Source organism: Corylus avellana, chromosome ca1 (assembly GCF_901000735.1).
Source record: "Corylus avellana chromosome ca1, CavTom2PMs-1.0".
Lineage (NCBI taxonomy): Eukaryota > Viridiplantae > Streptophyta > Magnoliopsida > Fagales > Betulaceae > Corylus > Corylus avellana.
This window is the reverse complement of record NC_081541.1, coordinates 10,198,044-10,220,187: the sequence shown is the minus strand read 5'-3', so window position 1 is coordinate 10,220,187 and position 22,144 is coordinate 10,198,044. Positions and strand designations below refer to the sequence as shown.

At 36.3% G+C, this 22,144-nt stretch overlaps 3 protein-coding genes across 3 annotated transcripts; 1 reads left to right on the top strand and 2 right to left on the bottom strand.

The window, feature by feature from the left end:
• Window positions 1-598: 598 nt before the first annotated feature.
• Window positions 599-7,862, top strand: LOC132168186 (putative leucine-rich repeat receptor-like serine/threonine-protein kinase At2g14440). Its single transcript, XM_059579305.1, has 8 exons — window positions 599-1,442; window positions 2,072-2,526; window positions 3,006-3,141; window positions 3,230-3,301; window positions 3,384-3,452; window positions 3,800-3,871; window positions 7,159-7,230; window positions 7,319-7,862. The coding sequence occupies exons 1-8, from the start codon at window positions 814-816 to the stop codon at window positions 7,365-7,367; spliced, it is 1,554 nt and encodes a 517-aa protein (XP_059435288.1). The 5' UTR covers window positions 599-813; the 3' UTR covers window positions 7,368-7,862.
• A 573-nt stretch (window positions 7,863-8,435) lies between these two features.
• Window positions 8,436-9,474, bottom strand: LOC132167198 (uncharacterized). The gene has a single exon (XM_059578106.1). The coding sequence runs from the start codon at window positions 9,378-9,380 to the stop codon at window positions 8,670-8,672; it is 711 nt and encodes a 236-aa protein (XP_059434089.1). The 5' UTR covers window positions 9,381-9,474; the 3' UTR covers window positions 8,436-8,669.
• A 10,534-nt stretch (window positions 9,475-20,008) lies between these two features.
• Window positions 20,009-21,470, bottom strand: LOC132185119 (probable membrane-associated kinase regulator 1). Its single transcript, XM_059598936.1, has one exon. It carries the CDS (start codon window positions 21,280-21,282, stop codon window positions 20,305-20,307), a length of 978 nt encoding a protein of 325 aa, XP_059454919.1. The 5' UTR covers window positions 21,283-21,470; the 3' UTR covers window positions 20,009-20,304.
• Window positions 21,471-22,144: the final 674 nt, after the last annotated feature.

Genomic DNA, 22,144 nt, shown 5'->3' with positions numbered 1-22,144 from the left:
AAAGATGAAATGGTTATGGAACAGACTGAGTTGGGTGGAGTCGGGTCAGGTTGATGTCGGGTGTGACCGGGTAATAATTGATTTAGAATTTTTTTTTTGACGCGACTTTTATTGGTGTAACCTCATCAATTAGCCCTAACCAACCCAACCGACGGAGCCGTGCACGTGATGATATGAGGACCTGGTTTTACACGGATGCTGATTATGGTCCCTTCGAGTTCACTTGCGTAAGGTACACAAAATCTCGATTGGTAAGAGCAACGGGGATGGGGCCCGCATTACTTTCACAACCCAAACCAAATATAAATATTTACAGAAAGAGAATGGAGTGCCCCTGCTGTCAACGTCTGCCACCAGGACTAAAAGAATCCTATGAAGTACGAAGGATGAGCTTGAGATTTGAGAGCAGAGGTTCGAATGGGCCGGGTAAGAGGTTTGGCCCAAGTTTCAGTGCTAGGCCCATGATTATCTCACACTCCAATGCCGGAGCTTTTTCCGGGGTTCGAAAAAAAAAAAGAAACAGAAAAATCTCTAACGGCTCCATTTAGTTACCGTACCTAACACCCAACTAAAGCCGAATAAACAAGTGCCGCCCTCAGGGGCCCTGACCTGGCCCTAGTTTTCCCGCGTCACCCCCATCGTATACCTTTCTCTTCCCCAACTCCAACCCCCCGGCCCCTCCTATTCCTTGCTTGCATCAGCCAACAAAGAAATAGACCCATTCAAATCCAAAACTAAGTCTAACAAAATTCAAACCAATCCTTATTTCGTCCAAATCATATCTTCTCATTCTCATATGCCAAGCCCTCAACCATGTTGCCCTTCCTCTCCCTCCTCCTCCTCGTCCTCTTCAACTTCCTCTCCGTTTCATTCTCCCAGTCCGAATTCCCCAAGGGTCTTTTGATTGATTGCGGTGCAACTACCAAGTCTACAATCGACGGCCGGAAATGGCTCCCCGACAAGGACTTCGTGACCGGTGGGACCCCGAGGAACCTGACCACCCCGGTCCTGGTTCCCTTCCTTTCCACCGTCCGATCGTTTCCTCTCCGCAACAACCTCCTCAAGAAGTTCTGCTACGTCGTGCCGGTGTTCCGCCGGGCCAAGTACCTGATCCGGACCACCTACTTCTACGGAGGGATCAACGGCCGGGATTCGCCGCCTGCGTTCGATCAGATGGTCGACGGGACTTTCTGGAGCGTGGTGAACACCACGGAGGATTACGCCAACGGCATGTCGTCCTACTTTGAAGGGGTTTTTGTCGCTCAGGGGAAGACCATGAGCGTCTGTATCGGGGCGAACACGTATACGGATTCGGACCCGTTTATATCGGCGTTGGAGTTCCTGATAGTCGCCGATTCGCTCTACAATTCCACGGATTTCGGCAAGTTTGGCCTCAGCTTGGTTGCAAGGCACGCTTTCGGGTACTCGGGACCAATCATTCGGTATGTAATTCTACTATGCTTTTGCATTTGCGAATTGTTAATTGCTCGCTATGTGAATTTTGATTATTCGTTGGTCAAGCAACTTGCATGAATTTTTTTTTTTAGATAGTATATACACAATTGTTCTAGGTTGTGTAATGGTTTTTGGTTTAAGTTGTATGAGTTTTGGGATCGTAGACCAAGAAGGAAGTTTAATCTGTAAGTCATGTGCTCGTTTTTTTTTAATTGACTTTCTCAACTGTTAAAAGCTATAGCAATGTTATTTATTGTGTTAATTAACAAAATTTATTCAATTTTAATGTATAAATTGTTTTATAGAAATCATTTAACCTGTACAGAAGAGACAATTTAAAACTAGATACCCATGAACTAGAAGGGACTGGTTTCCCATAAATAGTTTAATGACTAAGAAATAATTTTGTAATAGAGAGATTTGATGTGTGAGTGTGCGTGTGCGTGTGTGAAATATGTCTTAGCTTTCAGAAGACTTGAATGTGCTTTTGAATTGATTTGCGACAAAGGGTGCTTTCAAGTTGTCGATAAAATGGGATTTGCTTATTAACAACGTTGAAGTTTTTAAGCTGTTTTGCTGCATATTCTTTATCTTCTTTTGTTTGGATTATCACCAGGTATCCTGATGATCAATTTGATCGGTTGTGGGAGCCACATGTGGGAATTTCTTCTACAGTAGCAGGCAACAGAAATGTATCTGTTTCTGCTTTCTGGAATGTTCCTCCTTTAAAGATATTTGAGACAGCTCAGACAACTAATGGAATACAACCCATAGAGTGGAATTGGCCTCCAGTGTCCCTTCCAAACTCAACATACTACATTGCTCTATACTTTGCCGATACTCGTAATTTGAGCTCAAGGGTGTTTGATATAACCATAAATAACATATCATATTACCGCAATTTGAATGTCACTCCAGCTGGTGCTTGTGTCTTTGCAACTCGGTGGCTTCTTGCTGGTCCTACTAAGATAACTTTGACCCCTCCTTCTGGTTCAGACATTGGTCCCTTGATAAATGCCGGAGAGGTTTTTGACTTGCTGGTTCTTGGAGGAAGAACTGCTACTCGAGATGGTATGTTTTTTTCATATTGCATCTTCTAAAAAGGAAATGAAACTGGAGTAATCTGTGGGAAATCTCCAATATTCTCCCAGGTTTACTAGTTGCTAGTGTGGCTATTTCCTTGATGAGCTAGATTAAAACATATATGGCCGAAGTAAGATATAGGAATGTGTTGTGAGTAATGGGAGGAAACTTGATAGTTTATCATGGTCTCTCTACCTTATGGCATTACATACTTATTCCCAAAGCAATGGCTGTACAGCTCATGTAAGCAGTGACCTATCAAGTTAATGGGGCAGCAAACTAATCTAGCCTTAATAACAGCTTCTTTTGAGAAAAGTGAAGTGTCTTTTAACCAGGATAAAGTGTTGAGTTGATTCTTTCTCTCCCGCTGCCCAATCTCTTTCAACATTGTTTATTACACTTCATCTTGATCATTATCAATTATATGAATTTGTTTTTTTAAAGGAGAACTGCTTTTCTTGTCTCAGCTATTGCTTTGAATGACCTAAAAGATAGTCTCAAAAATCCTCCACTTGATTGGAATGGTGATCCTTGTTTGCCCAGCCAGTACTCATGGACTGGCATTACGTGCTCTGAAGGCCCCCAGATTCGTGTGATCACCTTGTGAGTGAGACTTGACCCACTATATCATGATAATTTTTATACTTTTGTATTCCTTAACAGGAAGCTTACTATTTCCCATTGTTTCCAGAAACCTGACAAGCATGGGTCTCTCAGGATCGCTGTCACCTGGCATTGCCAATATGACAGCATTGACTGACATGTAGGTTTTCAATGATAAATTTATTGATTAATGAAATTGAGGGACAGGGATTTAATGATTAACGATCTAATGCTACTGGCAGCTGGCTTGGAAATAACAGTTTGACTGGACCTATTCCTGATCTCAGTTCATTGAAGAGGCTAGAGACATTGTAAGTTGTGGGATTTTCTATTTTTGCCCTATTTCCTACTATCATTTGTTGTTGAGCTTATAAACATGATTTCATAGGAAATTATTACCGCATGGGTCTCATCTGTAATGTATCATGTATTTCAATGACATGAAACTTATTGTGCATATGGTCTGATGAAGTAATTCATATTCCTCTGGCAGTTACTTTTATTTTAACCATTCCATTGTTTGTATTGTATTATCTGAATGGTTAGAACCTGCAACCTCATTCATCCCAAAAAAGTAGAACCTGGGACCTTTTCATGTGACTATTTATGTGGATAATAATGTTGACCTTCTCTAATTTCAATTCCATTTTTCTTCAAGGGATTTGGGAGATAATCAGTTCAGTGGAGAAATTCCCTCATCACTTGGGAACATTAACAGCTTGCGTGAACTGTAAGTTTTTTTTCTCCAATATGGCATGCGCGTTAGTTTTTATAGATATATCAAATGTTACACATTCTTTTTATAATTTTTATATTTTTCTTATGTGATTGATTTAGTTCCATCCTTTTTCTTTTTTCTTTTTTTTTTTTTTGTTTATAAGTAATCGCAAATTCACTAAAAAGCGTAAAGGCACAACCCAAATACACAAGGAGTATACAAGAGAGAAGCCTAGCTAGTAGCGGAAAAGAGGTCTAAAAAAACATGAAAGTTTGAAATACTAAAATCTAAGGCAGCAATCCAAAGAAAGAATCTTAAAAAATAAAGCCTTTAATTCCATTAAGGTCCTCTCATGGTCCTCAAAGCTATGATTGTGTCTTCCCCTCCGCATAGGCACCATATAAAGCAAGGTGGGATCATCTTCCAAACTGCATCAAGCTGAAACCTACCCCTTAGTGCTCTCCAATAGGCGAAGAGATCTACCACCCTTCTAGGCATTACCCAAGGTAGCCCTAGACTGCTGAAGATAATATACCAAAGTGCACCTACAGTCTCATAGTAGAGTAGAAGATGGTCCACTAACTCCCCATTCTTCTTACACATGCAACGCTACTCAACCACAATGATGTGTCGTTTCCTTAGATTATCCGTGATGAGAATCTTCCCTAAAACGACCGACCAAGCAAAATTAAACCACTCTTAAGGGAGCCTTGTCCCGCCAAATATTCCTCCAAGGGAAGGGAGTGTTATCGTGGGGAACAAGAACATTCCTAGAAGAAATCCAACAGAGTCTATTCTCACCACCTTGTCTCACTCTAGTGGAATACAATAAAGTAAAGAGAGAGATAAAGAGATTCATCTCCCAATCATGAGCCGCTATGAGAAAGTACGTATTCCACTGATAGGAGGCACTAGAAAACTCCAAATGGTCTGCTACAACAGCATCCTTAAAACGGGCAATGCTAAACAATTTTGAAAAATATGTCTTGAGAGCTTGATCCCCACACTAAACATCATGCCATAATCGAATTTTGGAGTCATCCCCCATCTCAAATCTAGATTTTCTAGAAAGCTCCCTCTAGTCCGTCCAAATATTCTTCCAGGGCCCCACCCCAAACGACTCATGAACTTCATTAGAACACCACCCACCTCAGGTACTGCTATATTTGAAATAAAGAATCACCTTCCATAAGGCCTCTCTCTCATGAATGGTAATGCCACAGTCACTTCCCCGAAAGAGTCCGATTGAATACAAGTAAATTCCAAACCCCCAACTCTCCTTCAGATATTAGAGTACATATGTTGATCGAGCTAACCAACCAAAATTTGAACTCTTCACCCATATCACCCCACAAAAAATCCCACTGTAACTTTCTAGGCAACAACTCTTTGATAAGTACATCTTCTTCTGTCCAGCCAAACAACGTTCCACCTTCTCAATGATGTCATCCCAAATAAACAAAGCACCCAAGTGAATACCTAGGTACTTCATAGCTATGGAGGATACCCTACAGCCCAATCTACATACTACACCCCAATCCAAATTGTGTCAAACACTATACTTATTAACTTTCCTGCTCTTAGTTATCATGAGCAGTTATGAGTTATGACTGAAAGTCCTTGGACGTAATGTAATAAAATTTTTATAGGAGAACTAACTTTGATCAGATTGAGTTGTCTCTAAAGCTGAGGAGGTTCTTATAAAGCATTGGATTATTCACTCGGTCATTGCAATAATACGAGTGATAAGCATTATCTACTAGCATGTCATACTGCAATTATTTGGATTGTAAAATATTAGATTAGAAATCTGTCTCTCACTAAGTTAGTTGTGGTTGGGTACAAGGATAATGACTGATTCTCATTTTCTTTGGTACTTTGATATCTATCTAATTAAACTCAACGAAGCCTTAAGTCTAACTATTTAGGATCAGCTACCTGAATCGTTTTCTACAATTCAGCTCTATCTATCTTCCATTGACCCAACTAACCATCTTTAATATATTAATGCAGTTTGATATATAATGTAGTCATAGAACTCAACTTAATAAGCCTTCGTCTCAACTACATAAATTTTCTTTTTCTTTTTTTTAAATTAATTGGAGCTGGCTGAGTCGTTTTAAAGCCAATATAGTCTGCTGTGTATTTACTGATCATATTTTTCCTTAGTGCTTCTACCCACATCCCTACAATCTCTTCTGATCTTCCCCTTTTAGAGCAAAGTAATGGGGTTGAACCTTCATATTTATGGGGTGTTATTGAGCACCAGACATTGACAAGGACTTGCTGCCTTACAAATTTAACTTTGTTCAAGGCACCAAAGATGCTACTGCTAACCAATATACACATTCGCAAGATCTCACAGGCTTTTTGTCTTTACTTAGGTGGCTTGAAAATATACATTATGTGGATTAAAATTTAACAAATATGAACTGAGAAAAGGAATATGGAAGCCTCAGCGGTCTAAACAATCCAAAAATTGATTGTTCCCTTCTTGGATCTCACATTTAAACATTGGTTTTTCTCTTCATTTTAGAATATATAAAATCTTGGTTTACTTTGTCGTTTGTGCTTGGAATACTGGACAGTTTGACTAGATAACTTAGAATATGCCTTTGTGTAATTTGAACAGAGACAATCTCATTTTATGAGATCAATAGCTTACATTGCAAACGAGGGAAATAAATAAAATTATGATGGAAAAGTCTATGAAAACAATGGGTCTATATGATACGTATTGGAAGTTTTTAACTTTTGGCCCTAATATATGTATTTAATATTTATGCATGCATATATAATTCATCTTGTAATTAACCATCTAATTGCTGCCCAATCTTAACTTGGTTGGACCCATGTACTTGATCTACTTCACATGATTTCTTTGTCCCGTATCAGAATGAGAACAGCCACAATTAAAAAGCCCGTGCTTTTTGTTGTGCTATAAGTTACATCTAGACACTGTAGGATTTCCATGTGATCTGTCCTATTTGTTCCAGGGCAGCAATCACCTTTTATCTTATGGTCTGCTCTTGGTTTATATGGTAGAGCAATTTGCTTGCTTACCAACATGGAATCAATGCTTTTTGATGTATATATTCACCTTTCTATTTTAAATTTAATATGCCATCCATTATTACACCAATTTATTCTTCAATTTCTGAAGATTTTGATAATCAAATTTTCAATTGTGCTGCTGACAATGCTACTGGATGTTTTTTGGTGTTTATATTAATATTTGATTAGAAAATGTGGCAACTCTTGAGTATTACATACCTAACTTTGTTCCTTCTGTCTTTCAGTTTCTTACAGAACAATAATCTGACTGGTCTAGTTCCAAATAACCTTGATGGAAAGTCTGGACTGAACCTTAGGTAAGTGTGTGAACATCCACTAGTTTTATTATCCCTATCTAATCTTATCCACAGCTGCTTATGCTGATCGTTTCAATTTTATTATCAGAATTTCTCCTGGAAATAATTTTGCATCTCCTGCTCCTGCGCCTTCTTGAGCAAGTACATCTATGAACCCAACAATAAAGGAGATTCTGACCATTCATCCCTGTATAGATATATTCCCTTTAAAAAAAAAAACTCACTTTTGTTTCACAAATTTTGCTGGAAGTTCTTTATCGCAAGCTGTCCCACTGTGAAATTGAAAGCCCTCCATGCTTAAGACTTCTGTAGTTGGGCAGAGACAGCTCTTTGAAGCAATTTGGAGAGTCCACAAACTGGATACTCGAAATGGTTGTTCATATTCAGTCGGTCTGATTCCTTTTTTTGTCAGTTTGGATCATGCTTCCAAAATTTTATGTGATTGTCTCCCAATAGTCATTTCTTATTCTTTGATTTATAAATACTTGTCTTGTGTCTGTTAGTGTACTACGATTTCTTTTTTCTTTTCTTTTCTTTTTTTTCTCCATACTGGCTCATGTTTCTGTACTTAAACAAACAACAATATTTGTTCATGTTTTTGTAATGTGACATGATTTGATTCCCTTGCTGTATAGGTTTTGCGTTGTAGCTCGTTGGGCATTTTCTATATATCTCTGAACTGTTTCCAATAATTCTGGATGTCTCTGAAGAGACTTTGACATTGACGCCTCAAACCCTTCCAGATCCCACCAGTATGTTCGTTTTACTATTATAGTATTATTAGTCGTGGGACTCAATCAGGGAGTCATTCATAACTGGGATGAAAAGAATTAGACAAATTTCCAATTCCAGACAGATACTCGGAACTGCATAATTAGATGTACAGTAACATAGTTTTTTCAGCTCCGTTCAACATTTTTCATAAAGGACAATCCGACCAAATGGCCTTTAGACCCTTTTCTTCTATGAAGTACACACTGTCTGATACAGGCCCTGTATCCTGCATCTGGGATGACTTTTCACTTCTTAGTTCCCTATCCATGGGAGACAGAAAAATGTGCTTCTATTTCTAGGCAATAGAAGAAGAAAAATTGTCTCCAAGGAGTACCTCAATCGGCTGGGGACCATGCTTTAATAAAGCAGAGGTCACTAATTTGAATCACTCTCTCCCTCCCCTTTTGTTTGGACATGCCAAAAAAAAAATAAGAAAAAAGGAATGCAACTAAGTTTAATGTTAATTTCTCACAAAAATAGAAGTCACCATTTACATATTGTCACTCTTCAGATCCACAATAACCCACCATAATTAACATTAATCTAAGCACAAAAGCAGATACATATGTAATGAAATAAAAGAAATGAGAGTGATGAACATATAGAACAACTCTGTAGAGATCAAAGGGACAACTCTGTAGGCTTTAGCTGCCACTTTCTCATCCTCACCTCTCTAATCTTCCCTTCTTGAGGGGAAACAAAGGTGGCAAGCCACTGCTCTTCATCTGTGTGCAAATGGGCACATTAATCATGGGCCTTATTTTAATACTCGCTGATCTTGTCCTCTCCAATCCTTTCTTTATCCTCTTCACATGCTTCTCTCTGTTTCCCTTGCCTTCCTTCCCTTCATCTCTGCTTGCAGCTATATCAGCAAGCGAGCTGGAAGAAGAGGAAGAGGAAGAGGAAGAAGAAGATGGTGATAAAGAAGAAGCGCGTTGCTTCTTCAACCTCAATAGCTCTTTCCACAAAACGGTGCACTTTGGAGGCCTCGGAGATGGGTCATCATCAACAAACCAACTTACCCTGTTACTCTCCTCCTTGGTTCCTTCCTTTATTCCCTCGGTGTCTTTCCCTTTGAGACTGATCTTGTTGAGCTTTTCTGACTGCTGCATTTGCCAAAAGGGAAGGAGCTTCCCTTCAAAGAAAAGCTCATCTGCAGTCAACATCGCATGGCTACTTACATTGCTTGACAGGAACTCAAATTCTGCATTTCTTGCTTTATCCATCTCCTTTTCTTTAGCTTTTTCACCCTGAGAGTTTGGGCTAAAGGAGATGAAATCCTGTTCATCGAGGAATTCTGCAGAGAAAGAAATCCGGGGACTTGTATGTGGTTCATTGGCTGTAGAGGTGGTTTGAACAGTTTCTATGGAGACCATCCTGGTTGTGTGTGGATCCAGGGAGAAGGGGAATAATAAGGTTGTTGTGTCTTGTGTGGTTGGCTAGTGAGTTGTGTTTGATCAGATGCATGAGATTTGTGATTTATAAAGGAAAGGAGATGCTTTTGTGTCTTCTTTTTATTTTTAATCTCTTTGTTTTGTAATTGTAGTAAAATTTTTGGACGGTCAGATTATAAAAAATGAATTGGTCCGGTGAAGGCGAAACAAGAGAGGCTAGTTTGTGTTTTAGAATATAGGAACAGCACATGGACACCTTGGGAACTAAAGACAAAAGAGGTTTTTACACTACTTTTGTATGCAATTTTAAATGCTATTACAAACTTTTTTACTATAATTCTTCACATACAAATTGATATGCCACTTGATAATTAGTGAAATAATTAAAAGTGTATAATTGACAAGTCAAAATTTTTTTCTTAATCATTTCACCAATTATATACTGCCACATCAATTTGTAAAATGACTTATAGTAAAAACTGTAATACATTTACCGGTACTCATTTAACAACCTCAACATCTTCTAATTACATGTAGTGTCAAAATTGTAAAACAATTATAAAAAAGTCTTTATCTCTAGCATTTTTCCATTTAAAATAGTGTTTTTTTGTTCTTTTTTTCTTTTTTTCTAGATTCCAGGAAAAAAGAAAAGAGCATCAAGGAAAGTTCCCTAATTTATGGCAAGGGGCGGGGGAAGGGAGAAGTATAATACAATGAGAAAAGGAAAAAATAAAAGAGGGTAATATGATGTTGTCGAGGAGGTGCATGGAGTTTCTTGTTTATACGGTTTAAAATCTGTGAGAAGTAAATGACACACCTCAGGCTTTTACTGATTATGGGTGAAAAAAAGCAAACAGCAGCATGAATGAGTCAGTAAAAGGTCAATGTGGGTTGTCCTGATCTGTTTGGTGAATTGGGTTTTCATGGAAAAATCCTAATATAAGAAAGGAAAATCTAAATTATTAGCAATTCGAGTAGCAAAATTACTAAAGATTACTACTACTACACAAAAGCCACTGCATGTTAGTGCATCCATTTTCTTGCTTGGGGTTTTTTCAACTTACTTTATTGCGACGGACCGTTAAAAAGGTGTTACGGTTTATAAGTTTGAAAGAGTTAATGTTGTGACAAGTGATATCAGAGCTAAAAATTAGGCACGCCATATCTAGTGGGAAGAAAGTCATCAAATGAGTTAATTGATAGGGTGGCTAAGATTTAAGTTTAGGTTATCCTTTAGCTAGGTGGCAGTTGATTATTAAATTTGCATTGGTCAAAGAGAAAAAGCTTTGTTAGTTTGACTCCCTTGCTTGGAGGGATTATAACATGGTAGGAGGCCTAAGCATGTGGGCACATGAGAGTAATTTCTCTTGCCATGTGAAAGCTGAATCAATGATATCTGCAAAGATACTCTTTCTGACCAAGTTGCCCTTTTGAAGAGCTTCATCAATGTTGGTGCATTAAGTTATTTTTACCATCTTAGGATGGGTTTCTGTGTCATTGACAATGTTTTCAAGTGGTAGATATCATATTGGTTGGTTGCCTGGAAAAGCTTCCAATTAAGATTTGGACAGCACTAATTAAGTCTAGACAGCTAATAAACATAGAGTAATTCTTTGGATTATTATAAATGGGTGGTATTTTGATTATTTAGTAGCAAGCACAGTATCCTACATGCAATAATTGAGGAAGACAACAATGTCAGAGAGATTAACGAACTTGAATAAACAAAAACATTGAACATGTAATATATATACAAAATACCCAAAGAAAAACCCTCTCATTGATTAACATACCACTAATCTCAAATTAAGAGAGAGAGAGAGAGAGAGAGAGCCTTGATTCATACATGAAGGATGCAGTAGACTGATATTATTCCTTTAAAAAAACAAAAATCCATATTGAAAACAAGTTTTTTGTTAAGAAAATAGCTTTTTAATTTGGAAAGGAGGAATTATGAGAAGTCCCCAAAAAAAAGAGTAATTAGGAGGAGTTAGAGATCTTGAAAAATAAATAATGATCTTTTAACGGATAATCCAAATAAAATTATAGGCCTACAAAGTATTAGCTACATATTTGAGGCACTAAAATCACCTTTTCAACCCGATAAAGAGTAGGAATGATCATATTATAACTCTATTAGAAAAGAAAAAATTCACCTTTTCAACTTTTTTCGCATGTATTTGGTAACAAAGTTTGCGGTATACATTAGAGCATGGTTCGTTGTTAATTAAAAACATTAACATGCACAAAACATTTTCACATTTAAGTCACATCAAAATATTTTTTTAAATAAAAAATAAAAAAGCACACCCCAAAACAAAGTGCCACCATAGCTTTAACAAAACCTTTATGAAAAAGCTTTTAAGAAAAGCATTTGAGCCTTTGAGGGGTTGTGGTTCCCTTAATTTCTACTACTATTTAAAAATAAATAAATAAAATTACATGGGTTTGTGACATAATAAAAGAAACTGTGTTTTGACAAAGGGTCGGACTGGATTGGACTCAAAAATATATTAAAAGAAAAATTATTCTCAAAATCAACTCTAACATTCTTACTTTTTATATTACATCAATCACTTTTTATTACTATTTAAATAATAAAAAAATCATTACAAAATAAATTTTTTACTTTTTTATACAAAATATTTTTACCCTTTTTTTATATATATATATTAATCAAATCTGTTATAAAATCATTTCACTTCCTTTTTTTCATACCATTGCCAAACACAGCCGTAGGGTTTGTAAAGTGGAGCTGGAAAGGAATATTGAGGATCGGTCAAAATGCAATTCTGAAATGAAGTAATAAGGTGGGGCCCTGGGGGGGGGTGGGTTTTGTGGTGTCCTAGAGACTGAAAGGCATAGTACCCCCAATGACATGAGCAAACAGTTGGTCTTGTTAAAGAGACAAAAGAGTAAGGGGTTTGAGCTAATTCTGTTACTTTTTAGGCGGAAGGGGACAACACAAAAGAGTCCCCTCTTGATCTTTTGAGGATGGAAAAGAAGATAGCTCAGCAGCCTCAACTGTGCTCAATTTGAGAGACCTGGGAAAGACTCCAAGGAACATTGATGTGGCTTCAGCTGTACAAGAGTGGGGGACCATTGCCCATTCTATTATTTTCAACACGTATTTGGGGGAGAGTGGTGGGTCTGGTTTCATGCAAATACCAGCTGGTAAATTTATCACTATTTTATTCTTTAAAACATTACATTAATAAACTCTCTGGTGTAGTACTGGTGTTGAGAGAGATGGAGACAGAGACAAGACAGAGAGTGCTTTGACCATGCATTGCCCAACTTCTTGTTAATTAAAACAAGTCAGGGCTTGTTACAAAGAAAAAAAAGCAGCCCAGGCGATTGAGCTCAATCGGGTTTGAAAGTACGCATACGGTTCTTACTATTTAAGAGTAGAATTAGGATTTATAGTGTGGGGGATGATTTTTTTTAAAAAAAAATAGATCGACTTATGTAACTTTAAAATCACATAGATACATATAATCTTTTTATATGTGGTTGTTCCTGTTTATATAAAATAAAGCATAAAAGTCTTACATTTAATCTCATGTCATCGCAAATACACAATAGTATAAACAATTAGCAAATTAATAGCTTAGGAAAAAAAAAAACTAGCAAAATAGACTAAATACAATCTATAGGGTCCAAGAAAAATGTATCTTTGAGTGTGAACTTTTTTTCATAACAATCATCCAGAGCCCCAAATAGCAACAATGCTAAGAGACAAGAGTCAAGCCAAACAATTTTGCAATTATAAATTAGTAAACCATTTAACTTGTCATGTCAAAACAAATATTGTAAACTTAAATGACTCAAAATTACCACTCAAAAAACTGATTGCTAGCAGTTAGAAGCTACTCAAAGAACCAAAATCATTTAACTTTGTCTTTCACATATTCAATGAGAATCCCAAACCAAATTAAGTTTTTGATTATAAGTGAACTAGAATATAGAGGGAAACTAAATGAATTGGGTATTTTAGGTGTTTTTATGTTGAGAGAGGGGCAAAATAATAATAATAATAATAATAATAATAATAATAATAATAATAAATTTTTTAAAAAAAAATTAGAGGGGGGCAAAATTTTTTTTTTTTTTTTTTTTTGGGGGGGTTGAAAACTAAAAAATAATAATTAAAAGGGACACAAATATTATTTTGGGGGGCAAAACTAAAAAAGGAAGTAAAAATAGACACAAATAATATTTTGGGGGGACAAATATATGATTTTTGGGGAGACAAATTTATAAAATTGGTATATTTGAAGGACATTTATGAAAATTTGTAAAATTTTGGGGGGACGAGCGTGGGTCCGCCTTTGACTATTATGATTGCGTTCAGATAGAATAACTACAGTTGGTCCTTCACTTGCCTTTTTTCTTAGAAAAAATAAATTAAGGGAATTCTTGGGAGACCTTTTAATGTAGCAATATAATCTATTTTATGGTCAATAATTTTTTTATTGTCTTTAATGGTGTCATATTATTTCCAAAGAAATTAAATAACATGACACTATATTCACCATTTAGAACATATTTACCATTAAATTTGTAAAATCTAAGAGCGTATTAGGTAGGTTGAATGAATGTCTAAAGGAAAATGTTAGGTTTACAAATATATTTATCAAAAAAAAAAAAATTACAAACTAATGTGGCACAAAATGATTGAGTTTCTCACAATTTGAATTTATCTCATATCCAATCATGTTATGTCACATCAGTTTGTAAATTTTTTTTTGTAAACTATGTTTGTAATCGTAGCATTCCTCATATCTAAATGATAAGAAATGGTAAAAAATGTAAAGGTAAAAGTGATAATTTAGACACACATAAGTTATACGAGTTGAGTCCAACTTATACAAATTTGTCTTGTTTCATAAATGAGCCTAAATTTATGTTCAAAGCTGACTTTTTTTTTATTAAAACCCGAGTTATTAAATTTTTACTAGCGATTTATGAACAATCGATTCATTTAAAGCCTAATGGTTGACTTAGCAGCTATAAGATTGTTCATTTAAAGCCACATGGTTGACTTAACACCTATAATCCCAAGTTCCTAATAAATTAGACTTTCTTTTAGTCTTTGGGGTGAAACTTTTTTTATTGTTTTTTTTTTTGGTTTTGTTTAAGTTCGTATATTCTTAATATTAAAAAAGATATATCTATCATAATATTAAAAAATATTTATATAATTCCTCATTGGTGATACCAAAGCATGGGTAGATGTGAATAATACTTGGGCCAAATTCTAAAGCATGAAAGGAGATAGGAGCTTCTTGTGAGCCCGCACCAGGCCTTATGTTTTTCAAACAATACTTAATTAGAAGGGGTGAATATGAATATGTGTTTTTCAAAATATTAAATCAATTAACAATTTAGCAATCACACAATAATCAACCAAAATAGGAAACTATCAAACACAACAATTTGGTGTGAAGTAGAGATCCTTTAAATAACTCTTCAAAGGTAAAATTACTATAGAGCAACCAAATTCAAATAATTCATCCACTATAGAATAATTAAATTACACACATCATGTGCAGCCTGATAAACGACTTGCTTGTCTTCAACCTTAGTAGATCCAGAATCTTTGTCCAATTCTTCTACCAAGTCTCTCCTGTTGAAACCTATTTATTGTATTATCTATAAATTTTGGCCAAAATAATCAAGCTTAGCCCTTACCCATTTAAAAAAAATACCCTACACCCTTGACCATATTATAACAAAAATCACCTTACACCCAAACAAATAATGTTATAAGAGCATCTCCAGTAGTGTAGCTAAAATGAAGATATTAGCTACATTTAGCTATTTTTGCCATTTTTTTTTTTTTGCTCTAACAGAATAGCTTCATATTAGCTATTATACCTTAACTGCTACAGTGAATAGCTTCATATTGTTATTCACTGTAGCACACTAGATTGTTGAATATAATATTATTCCTCATTATTTTCTCTCTTGTCTCTCTCACTCAACGTTTCTCTCTCTTCTCTCTTCTCTCCACCCTCAACGTTTCTCTCTCTTCTCTTTTCTCTGTTCACGAATTTATAATATAAATTCAAGTCTTTTGAATCACTAAAAACTCCCCCAAAAAAATTGCAGAGCTGGCCATGGGGGGTTTGGGTTGAGAGGGAATAGCTGGTCATGGGAGGATTGGGTTTGGGTTGAGAGGGAAGAGTGAGAGAGAGAGAGAGAGAGAGAGAGAGAGAAAAGTGAAAAAAATAAAATAAAGATTAAAAAATAATATTTAAAAAAAAAAATAGAGAATGATATAAAGAATCTGTTGGAATTGATATTAAAAAATCAGTAGCTAAAATAGATAATTGTGCTTTTTGACTAGGTAGAATACCTCTTACTGCTGGAGATGCTCTAAGTTACTATTGTGTCAATCTAAGAATGGTAAGGCTTTTTAAATCACCACTGGTCTTATAATTGATCATTATTAAATTTTGATTAAATTGTGATTTTAAAAGACATATCATTTTTAGAACCTGTTTGGGATTGCGTTTAATAAATAGAGATTTTAAGTAAAAAAAAAAACGCTTTTAGGCAAAAATTTTCATTTTTAAGTTTTTGTCATAAGTGTGTTTTGGCAATTTTTAAGCTTTTTGACATTCAAAAGCGCTTTGAATTTTTTTACTAAACGGATTTTTTTTTTTCAAACGAGTTTTTAAGGTGTTAAACGTACTTTTAAGGTTCATAAACGCAATTTCAAACAGGCTCTTAGAGTGACACAAGAGTGACTTATAGAATTACTTCAAACGTTAAGCAACTAAAATATATCATAAGCAACAATATATTCAAATTTGTCATTAAAAAAGTTAAGCATAACCAACAGACTCCCGATGCCGAGTGAAGTCATTTTTAACGCATCAGAGGCAACATAGAAGCTGAAGCGACACGGCTATGACAGAAAGTCGGATTCTATTTTGATAAGTGTTTGAATTAAAATTGAAATTTATTAAGAAAAAATTATTTTATTTTATTTTATTAATATTAAATATATACTAATTTTATTTTTATATACTAATTTATTTTTCAATTATAATATATTTTTTATTTATACTTTGGTCACTATATTTTAATATATTTTTCATTAATGATTTCAAATCTTTCAATAAAAAATTATATTTTCGTCCCTCCTAATAATATTATTTGTACCACGCCGGATTCAACAAAATCAAGAAGTTGACTTGTACATTTGTATATGTCCTAGTTTCTGACATATTTATTATAGATTTTACAAAGCAAGCACTTTCGATACAATGCAAGTATCTGAGATATCCGAGCCATTGGAAAAAAGGGCAATCATGATTACCTTGGAACAACCTTAATGTAGGAATCTCATTGTACAACGTACTCAATGTATCACCATTAGCATTAACCAGGCACATTTTCAAGAATGTCAAGGATTTGAGCAGTTGACCATTCTTGCTGTCTCGCCCAAAGATCTCTAATGCTTCCAAACATGTTAAAATACAATTACCACAGGGACAGAATTATTGATTGGATTGCTGCTTTTTTCTAATGCTGGATTATGATTATGGGGGGGAAATTAGGACAAGAATGTGACAAATGGAGACAGTTTAAAACATCTTAATGCAACTCTCGAGTAGCAATTCATCTGGTGTCTACTTGTGGAGTTGCACTATTATGAGCTAATTAAAACCTTTGAAAGAAAGATTAATTATGATGTTTGGTCTCACCCAATTAAGCCATTGGGTAATTTCTTCAATTATAATAGGTGACAGGTGACAGGTGACCAGGGAACAAAATCAACTTTAATTACCATATTTGGTTGATTTGGGTTTGAGAACTTTGGTTTCTTTGAACCCAAATTAAGTCGATTAATAGAAAGCAGGTTCCATTATCTCTCCCTCTCTTTCTTTTTGGTTTCTGTCGGACAATTAGATTTGAACCATTAAATCCTTTTACAGGACATGTGATTTAATGCAAAATTAAACTGCCTCTTCTAGTTAAAAAGTATTGTAAATATTACTTGTGAACATATGATAAACTCGGTTGATCTTTTTGTTTAATAATTAAACGGTATATCACGTCAAATCAATCAGCGACTATCACTTGTTATCTATGCTACATTAAAAGCAGTAACTAATTCTAAAATTAAAATCGCAGCGAACATCTTTTCTTTGGTTTTCACAATGTCTTTTACACTTTTTTATTGGATGAATTTGCACATTGAAATAAGTTGATTACTAGTTTATAGGTCAATTATTTCATTGGATTTTTTTTTTCTTTTTTTGTGTATTAATTCAATTTGACTGTCGATTGTCAACAGACCCAACACCTTTAGGCCTCGTTTAGTTTGTAGATTGAGTATTTCGTTAGAAAAATAAATAGCTAAATAGCTATTCAATTATAAGATCTATTCCATAAACTAAACAGTCCGGCCAAGCTTCATAGTAAGAGGAGAGAGCATTTACCAGTGGCATGTGATTTGGAGGAAATCAGACGGTCCTCAAACGCCGCTTTTTAACGATATACAGTATTACTCAAGCACGTGAAAACCCATCAGAGAAGACAGTGGACCACGTCAATTGCAGGCATGTGAACTGTCTCTGCCTCCTCCATGTGGAACCCCTTTTTCATCCGCAACTGGCTGAGAGACTTCCAAACTTTGACGTTAACATCTGCTAATTGCTAAACAAAATAATTGTTCAGAAATTCCACCTTTATTATGGTCTTGTAACATCTCACAATTAATTTCCTTTTTCCTTTTCTAATTAATCATTTCTGTCTTGGTTTTGCCCCAATGTAAAACAAAATCTTACGCATTTCCTATTTTTCCACAAAAATATGTTGAAGTATATATATATATATATATATATAATTATATAATTATGAATGGTTAAATGTCACGTTTAATAGGACACAGTCCAAAGAAACAGTATAATGATAAGGTAAAGCGACACGCAGCACGTTACCCAGTCAAGACCCGCCAAGGACACAAATGTCCCGGGTCGCACTAAAGTTTGGTGGGGGCATAGGGATGTGGACAGACCAAGAAAGATCAGCATATGATTGGTCCACCGCAAGTAACACCCAAACCGCAGAAAGTACGTCCCACTGATTACGTGGCTAAATTTCAATGCTGCATTTTCCCGAACCCCCGCTGTGTCATTTGTCCGGGACCCGGTCTCAGATCAAGATCTTATGATGATGATTTGTTCAGGCTATCCATCGTGATTATCTGAACCGACAGAAACTAATCGGAGCAGCTAAACGACAATGCCAAATGAATGGTTACGATTGCGTCACACAATCATGAACTTTTTTTTTTTTTTTTGGAGAATACACACACAATCATGAACTTGGCCGTACTAGTACCGCATCATTATCACTTCCCTAAATGCGCGTGTATTCACGTCCCATCATGCACTTCTAACACGTCAATGGTTACACCAAAGAGGTTACGTGTTGAAATTCTTTTGCGTCTTAACGACAAAAAATGATCGATTGTGCCAAGAGGTGACTGATTATTTTATTTACTGTAGTCTTACAAATGAAGAAAAAAAATCTAAAGTGATAACCATTTCTAAAAATAATATAAGAGATAGGTATTTATAATTATTCACTATATTAATGTATAGATTCATTACTTAATGGCGCAAAGCGCAACGCAAAGCAAAGATCATAAAATATATAACACGATCATATTTTTTTGGTGTTTATTATGTGTTTTCATGTATTTATTTTATATCAGGAAGACATAAAATATATAACATGATCATATTTTTTATCATTTATTATTTGTTTTCATGCATTTATTTTATATCATGAAGAGTGTGATGACATATTTTTCAAAAACCTTTGAAGGACAAAATTTGATAATGTTGTACTTCTCAAATATCACGTGCATTTTCAAGAATTACTTCCCAACAAATTTCAAAGCAAAATTTTGTCCTTAACACATTGGGACTTGCACTAGTCCCACCCATCACCGTCAATTGAGGTTCACATTACACTAAATAAAAAAATACAAATGTGCAAAGATACTTTTCTTAGTTTAAACTCAAGCAATTAAGCAAAAAATTAATGGAAAATTAAAATATATATATCTTGTGGTGGAGATAATATAAAAGATCAATAATTTGGACTAGTAGCAACCTTAACAGATAGCGCCGCTCTATACCTAACATTATTTTAAAATTCAAATTCAATGTTGAAGATGTTATAAATGGAAAGTTCATGGCAGCAGCCCCCGTACAATAATACCACCGTCTTATCCGACGAGAAAAGCTGAAGCTTCATTAATTCTGACGCACAGGGAGGCTGCTTCCGGGCACCAGAAACCCCACATTTGTTTTTTTCTCAAAAAGAGCATCAGAAACTCTCTGAAATTCAAGATCCACATAGAAAAGACACACAAAATACACGAACATTTCCAAAGGACTGAAGGAGCAAAGAGGAAAGGATTTTCTTTTTCTTTTTCTTTTTCTAATAGGAAAGAGAAATTTAATATGCACATCCTATATTAACATACAGATAAATCTAAATAAATTCAGCCTGGAGATTGGAGCTTCAGCCAACCCAACAACTATGCCGTAAGGAGAAAAGATTCGAAAAATAAATAAATAAATAAAAAGGTTCAGCAGTTGTTATCAAACTCAGAAAGAAAAAGAAAAGAAAAGAGAGAATCAAAACCAAGAAAGGTTTCGAGTTCCAATGACAAACAGTCAGTCAGAGTCATAGACTTGGATTTTGATGCCAAAATGAGAGTGCCCTCACATTCACATGCATCTTTTACGTCTCAGGCGTGAAAGAGAAAAAGAAAAAGAAAAAAGGTTAAATACTTTTTTTCTTTTTTTTTTTTTTGAACACCGATACAAGAAGGAACCTGAATTAAATATCAGTTAATATTTATTCTCAAATTTCAAATCTCATTACTGACCACCATAGTCTTGCTCTGGATCATTGAATTCTTGCAATGAGCAATGGCGCCTTGAATCGCGCTCTGCAACTCCTCCATCGACGACGCGTCGGCGTGGTACACCCCTCCGACCCTACCCGTACTCATAAACCCATTCCGACTAAGCACGCCGGAGTGACTCGGCGAGGACCGCATCGACGACGGGCAGCTCGAGACGCAGCTTCTCCTTCGTGGGTACCTCAAATTTCCCGAGAAAGAGTGAGAAAACCCACCGCCATTCTCTTTGCTCGCGCTTTTGCCAGATATTTCCGTGTCTTTCGCAGATCTCTCCGCTTTCACTGACAAAGGCATAGTAGTCGTCGTAACTGCTCCCAGTTTTTGCTGCTGCTGCTGCTTTTGCGACAGCTTTTCATATAACGGCTTGACTTTCTTCAAGTACTTCCTAATAACCTCTTTAGCCGTCGAGCTCACTCTTTTAACGGACGATCCGGATACGTTGTCGGCGTCGCGGTTCTTGGGTTCTTTTCGGAATACCGATGAGAATCGCGAGAGTGAGAAGTACTTGCTCTTCTTGATCTGTGTGTTGTGGTTGTTGTGAAGGCGCTTGAACTCGTCGTCCTCGGTGGCCGAGCTGGGCCGGGACGAGTCGCACTCGGCGAGCAACGCGAGGTCGCTGTTGAAGGACGAGTGGGAGTCGTTGGAGCTGCCGGTGGAGTCGCGCGAGGCCGTCGTGTCGGAGGCGGAGGACGTGCTGGAGGAGGCGAGGAGCGTGCGGACCATGGAGAGGCGTGGGGAGAGGTGGAGAGGCAACAGTTGGCCCTTGTAGAAGAGCTCGTCGGCCGGGCAGAGAGCGGTGGAGGATTTGCGAGGGGAAACGGAAATGGTGAACTCGAAGTCCGAGGATGATGAGGACGAGAAAGAGTGGGATGGCGAGGGTGGGAGAGTGTGGGATTTCGTGACTCTCTCTGTTCTCCTCCCCATCGTTGATGCTACGACATTATCAGCCTGGGTTTTGTAGAGACGATGGATTTTTTGAGAGCAAAGTTTGAGAGGGACCAGATGGGCGTTTCTTATAATGGTTTTGAGTAGCGTACTACTCTGTTGCTGCCCCACGCGCAGAGGTGGGGGCTTGGACACGACGTGCCACCAGTCTTCGTGTTTTGTTACTTTCGTACGTTTTATATTGCTGGTCTTGGAGATTTTTGGATCTGGGTTCTCAAATGGGTCACATATTCACATGGGATTGATTTTGAAACGTTTCTCTCTCTCCCTGTGTGTGTGTGGGGGCTGTGCTATGTGTGTGATAGAGTCATGTGTCGTGATTACATAGAGTTAGGTCTCACGTGCCTTAAACGTGAAAGGTGGGGCTGAGATCATGGGTTAAAAAGGTTGAGATTAATATTTAATTAAGTAGGGATAATATGGCACAAAAGCAAGGGGAGGGTGCTCTAATTACTGATTAGTGTGAGCAATGTGCTGGCTCAGATCAAACAAGAATATTTTTTATAATCTTTTGGTGAGTTTAGGCACTTTACAGTTTACACAGCTGTTTAGGCTCTACAAAATGTGAATTTTTATGATGATTACTGATAATTAGTAAGTGGTGACTTTTATTATTATATATATTGCATGCATGGATGTGGGTCAACGTGACTTTCTAGCTAGTTTATTACTAATTAGCCTCTTTAATTCTCCACTGTTCTTCATATATATAATTTTTTTAGATCGTTACAGAACTTGATGAGAAAGTTTCGGATGGTTTTATGTGAAATCAATTAAATGGGAGATCAGATCGATGCTTTCACCCGTGGATCCCCAGCATTAACTTAGATGCTTTGCATAT